This window comes from Gekko japonicus, unplaced genomic scaffold (genome assembly GCF_001447785.1).
Source record: "Gekko japonicus isolate JY-2015 unplaced genomic scaffold, Gekko_japonicus_V1.1 scaffold3999, whole genome shotgun sequence".
Lineage (NCBI taxonomy): Eukaryota > Metazoa > Chordata > Lepidosauria > Squamata > Gekkonidae > Gekko > Gekko japonicus.
The window spans coordinates 28,189-33,926 of record NW_015174372.1 but is presented as its reverse complement, the minus strand read 5'-3'; the positions used below and the strand labels follow the sequence as shown (position 1 = coordinate 33,926).

General features: G+C 51.8%; 1 protein-coding gene across 1 annotated transcript in view; it reads right to left on the bottom strand.

The window, feature by feature from the left end:
* LOC107121438 (ubiquitin carboxyl-terminal hydrolase CYLD-like) overlaps positions 1-5,738 on the bottom strand; it is a 37,774-nt gene that overhangs the window by 9,115 nt on the left and 22,921 nt on the right. Inside the window, exons 9-11 of the mRNA XM_015424346.1 lie at positions 4,841-4,907; positions 4,365-4,497; positions 399-507 (exon numbers count right to left, since the gene is read on the bottom strand). Of these exons, the coding sequence (XP_015279832.1) occupies positions 399-507; positions 4,365-4,497; positions 4,841-4,907 (309 nt within the window). The remainder of the gene's footprint in view (positions 1-398; positions 508-4,364; positions 4,498-4,840; positions 4,908-5,738) is intronic.

Here is a 5,738-nt window from a genome sequence, read left to right as displayed (position 1 = left end):
AGGACAGATCTGCCTGTTCCCCCCCCCCCCAATAGCTAGCAATCCAAAACAGTCCAGTGGAGCCTGAGCGGTGGGTGTTGCCTTCTGACACCCTTCCGGTGATGTCAGGGGGTGTGGCATATGCAAATAAGCTATGCTAATGAGTTATGCTAATGAGCTCCTGCACCTCTTTTTCTACAAAATGACCCCGGTCGTTTTCTGAACAATCATCCATTTCACAAAGTACTGTTGATCTCGCAATGCAGGAATGGGGAAACAAATGGCGTACAGGTAAAGGAGTCTGTTTCCACCGGACTGGCCTGCCGGCCAAGGTGAACATACCCTCCTTCTCCCCCCTACACCAGACAAAACCACAAACGCACACACTTGCAGAGGCCCGAAGCAAACACACCACTTACTATCCAAGAGGAGGTCAGTGATATCCAGCTCCAGAGAGGGGATGATTTTGCTGAACATTTTGTACTCCTTCCCAAAACGGGGCATCTGGATGATGAAGCAGGAGGGAATCTGGGGAGAGGGAGAACGGCAGAGACGTCACCTGGCCAGCCTTCCCACTGGGCGAGATTAGAGTAGGGATGTGCATTCGGTCCGTCTGAACCGAATGCACACCCGAAAATGGCCCCTTTGGGCCCCTTTAGGGCTGCTGCGGACAGATTCAGATTCTCTGATCTGAATCGGCTTGCTGCCGAATTGCCGTCGAATTTCGGCCACAATTCGGCCCCATTTATATCCTATGGGCCATTGAAATCAATGGCGAAAACATAGGGTACATTCTGGGGGATGGAGGGGAGGGGTTTGAGGGAGAGGCTCCAAACTCGCAGGGTAGCTGCTGGAGCTTCTCCTCAAGATACCCACCAAGTTTCAAGAACATTGAACCAGAGGGTCCAAGTCTATGGGCCCCCAAACAGGTTGCCCCCATCCCCTCCATTGTTCTCTATGGTGAGAAAAAGTAACTTGATTCTGCCCGATACGGCCAAATCCGAATCAGGCCGAATTTTTTGTACTCTCCAATGGAAGAACAAGATGCATTTCTTCCTTTAGGAGGTGCTATTGTCACAAGAAAAGAAAAAGGTTTCAGTTTTGTTTTTGCATGTGGGTGGGTATTCTGTTTGTAATAATTGTTTGGATACACTATTTTTAATAGGCTAGTTGTGATGATTTCATGCCAAGTAAAAATGTCCATAATAATATTTTATGTTCCTAAAGTAACAGAATGACTTTCAATCTGGAAAGGGAAAAATAAATGCTAATGTAGCATTTTTTTTCAATTTTTCCAAAAATTTCCGTTTCCCCCTGAAAAAAACCCGGGTATTTTTCCGAGCTTCAAAATTTCCAGAAACTTTACATCTCTAGGGGGGGCATGATCTCTCTGTTGTCTGGAGATGAGTCGTAATGCTGGGACAACTTCAGGCCCCACCTGGAGGCTGGCAACCTGAGGCTAGAGAGAGGAAGGGGCGTCTTCTCCAACTCACCTCAACCAGCTTGAGGTCCGAGGAGAGGAAGGAATGTTCCACCAGCTGCTGGACGTTGGGCACCACCAGATCCTCCTGCTTGTCCATGAAGATCTGGTAGCAGAAGCACTCCTGCTCTTTCAGCTTCCCAGACCTGGAATGGCAGGAGAGTGACTCCGCTGGGGTTCTCGGGCTGCCGGGACCCCGTCACAAGAACTCCTGGGGCAGCTTCAGCCTTTACAATGGCAGCAAGGGATGTGGAAATATTCCTCCACCTCCCTCTCTTTGCATGGAGTCCCGGGACCACACGTGAAGCTGCCTTCTACCGAATCAGACCATTGGTCCATCAGCACTGAGTATTGCCTACTCAGACTGGCAGCAGCTCTCCCAGGTCTCAGGCAGAGGTCTTTCACATCACCACCTGTCTGGTCCTTTTTAACTGGAGATGCTGGGGACTGAACCTGGGACCTTCTGCATGCCAAGCAGATGCTCTGCCACTGAGCCACGGCCCCTCTTGACAGCTCTCCAGAGTCTCAGGCGGAGGTCTTTCCCATCACCTTCTGCCTGGTCCTTTTTAACTGGAGATGCCGGGGATTGAACCTGGGACCTTCTGCATGCCAAGCAGATGCTCTGCCACTGAGCCACGGCCCCTCTTGACAGCTCTCCAGAGTCTCAGGCGGAGGTCTTTCCCATCACCTTCTGCCTGGTCCTTTTTAACTGGAGATGCCGGGGATTGAACCTGGGACTTTCCGCATGCCAAGCAGAGGCTCTGCAACTGAGCCATGGCCCCTCCCCAAAGGACCGCAAGAACCAACTAGGTGACAGCCCCCACCCTGCTCAAGCATATCACTAACTCCACCACAAACAACCTTCTTGGAAAGCCAATGGAGGCCCTGTGCTTCTCGGGGCAGCTCCCACCAAAGCCTTCTCGCTCCTTCCGACAGGCAAAAAAACCCAAGCCGCTGTGAGCCAAACCAGATGTGCGCTGGGAATTCTGGGTCTGGAGCTCCAAGCACTTTTTTTAAAAAACTCAGTTCTCAGACACACGCAGCACACACCTGAGATCTGTGTGGGGTTGTGGTTGTTGTTTGCAATTGTTGGCAATCCCAGACATGGAACTCACAACACACGCTAGGCCGGGCCCTTAGTCACAAATGAAGAACTGAGCGTTATATCGTCTGCAAGCCAGCAAATGTTAGCTGGCTCTGGTGTTCCTAAAACTCCTGTTTTCTCTCTACCCAAATAAAAGCAGCCGACACTCCCCTCTACAAGCCCGTTGGGAGGGGAGGTGGCTCACAGCACTCTGGGAAGACATTAACCGGTATCGACGTCAGACTGACTGGCCTGCCCCACCCTCAATGCTACACACTGCACAGAGATCCAAAACTCAATCTGAGACATGTGAGCCCCGGAGAGCCTTGCGCTCTGCCGATAACCATCTGCTGGTTGTCCCCAGCCTGGGGGAACATGCTCTCGATTGAGGTCAGGGCCCTGTGGGACCTCTTAAGAGTTCCGTGGGGCCTGCAAAATGGAGCTGTTCACCCAGGCCTTTGGCTGAGGCAGCGGGCATCTACCAGCTGGCCTCCCAGCATGCTGCTATTAACCTTTTTGGCTCGGCTTCAGCCCGTTCCTTCTCAGCTGAAAACAGAAATTTGCTCCACTGCCCACTTTAACTGGTTTTATTGTATTAATTTAACGTCTGATATTTATTCACTGAACCGTTTTGAGGCTGCGTCGGAATCTATTGTGACCCACTCTGAGCCCACTTGGCAGGAAGGGCAGGAAATAAATCAAAATGATAAATAAATACATTTGGAGAGGTTTGGATCTTGGTGGGACAGTCGGGAATCAAGATCGCAGGGAGAAGCCCCCCCTGACTGTCCCACCAATCAAAGAAGCTTGTCTGGTAGGCACACGAGGGGGGGGGGCTTTTCAGTGCCAGCCCCACGATTATGGACCAACTTTTAATGGGCTCTTATCATTGCAATTGTGGTTTTGGTCACATTTTATTTATATTTAAGCCGCCCTGAGTTCTGCAAGGGAGAAAGGTGGCTGATAAATGTTGTAGATAAATACATTTTGTAGCAACGCATGAAGAGCGCTCATATCCACCCTTCTCCGTGCTCAAGAGAACCTTCCCACTAAAATACAAAGCAGCCGCTCCCCAAAAAGTGAATTGGGGCAAGAGGTTCGAGCACAGGTAAGAGGAGGGGTGCCAACTCGGAGCTGGGAAATTCACGAGGATTTAGGGGGCAGAGCCTGGGGATGGCGGAGTTTGGAGACCGGAACTTTCAGTCTGGGGCGAGGGATGCTCTGTGCTTCGGGGGGGGGGGCAACAGGTGGGATAGGGCCTCTAGTGTCCTGGCCCCACTGCTGGGCCTCCTGATGGCCCCTGGTGTTTCTGGCCACTGTGTGACACTGAGTGTTGGACTGGATGGGCCATTGGCTTGATCCAACATTGGTTCCTCTTATGTTCTTCTATGGAGCAGAAGTCCATCAGTGGCCGTTAGCCACAAGGTAGAGATAGGAACCCTCAGTCTGGGGCAAGGGATGCTCTGTCTTCTTGGTGCTTGGGGGGGTCAACAGTGGGAGGGCTTCTAATGTCCTGGCCCCACTGCTGGACCTCCTGATGGCCCCTGGTATTTTTGGCCACTGTGTGACACAGAGTGTTGGACTGCATGGGCCTTTGGCCTGATCCAACACTGGCGTCTCTTATGTTCTTATGAGAGGGGAGGGACCTCAGGAGGCTATAATTCCATAGAGTCCAACCTCCCAAGCTGCCTTATTTCTCTAGGGGGGGCATGATCTCTCTGTTGTCTGGAGATGAGTCGTAATGCTGGGACAACTTCAGGCCCCACCTGGAGGCTGGCAACCTGAGGCTAGAGAGAGGAAGGGGCGTCTTCTCCAACTCACCTCAACCAGCTTGAGGTCCGAGGAGAGGAAGGAATGTTCCACCAGCTGCTGGACGTTGGGCACCACCAGATCCTCCTGCTTGTCCATGAAGATCTGGTAGCAGAAGCACTCCTGCTCTTTCAGCTTCCCAGACCTGGAATGGCAGGAGAGTGACTCCGCTGGGGTTCTCGGGCTGCCGGGACCCCGTCACAAGAACTCCTGGGGCAGCTTCAGCCTTTACAATGGCAGCAAGGGAGGCGGAAATACTCCTCCACCTCCCTCTCTTTGCATCGTCTGTAGCACGGTATTTGATGATCTTTGGTATTTCCTACTTACCGTGGGTCCTATTTTGGTTTTGTGAGCTTCTCTCACCATGCAAGGCCTTAGGCCTGACACACCAGTCTCTCTTGTGAAGCAGAAACCCCCACAATGCCTTCCCAGTCCCAGAATGCAACGGCTTGCAATCAGCACTTTCGGGGGGGAGAGGAATCACTTACTGTAGCTTTAGCAGTGGCTCGATCCCAAGGATGCGATGCATAATGAGATTAAGAAACTCTTCCGGGTCTGAAAGCGCCAAGGAAACATCAGGTCAGACCCAGCACAAGGGGAATAACCTTCTGCCTTCTCCGGAGAGAAAGCCACTGCATCAGACACGGACCTTTTTTGCACAAATCAAAACAAGCCATTTGGAGCCATGGGCAAAATTAGCTCACTGGTTTAGCCCCTTCGTTATCCAAATGAATGTACATTGGGGGGGGGGGGGGGGGGACAGTTCTCTGCCACACAGCCAAGGATGCAGGGTTGATTTTTGATGCTGGGAAGGCACCACAAGGAGACTTTACCATCTCAATGTTGTGCCGTGAAATCTGAACGTAACTTGGCCGAATAAGGCCTTAGTTTTTCCCACAACACTGCAAAACTGCCGATAGTCACAGTTGGTGTGAGCAAAACGGAAGCCAGTTCTTACGACATGAGCACTCAGATCCAGGTAGGGGTCGCCGTGTTGGTCTGAAGGAGCAGAACAAAGTTCTAGTCCACTGGGCACCTTTAAGACCAACAAAGTTATATTCCTGGTAGAAGCTTTCGTGTGCACGGCACACTTCTTCGGAGCGCTTGTTTAGTCGAAAAACATTCGCTGTGCCCAACTGCCAATTTGGAACCATTGCCCATATACTAATTTAACCACAACGAAAAAGCATAACCATGGGTCATTTCCTGCAGGAGCGCACAGGAGGGGAGCTCCAGCAGTAAAGAGCCCAGGGGGCGGGCACATGCAACAAGCCCCACCCCCTGCTCCCAGCAGCCCTCAGTCAGAGCAAGAAGCAGCCAGGTGAGTTGCAGAGCTACCCCCGGCCCCCCGGTCCAAAACAGTCCAGTGGCATCTTTACAACCAAG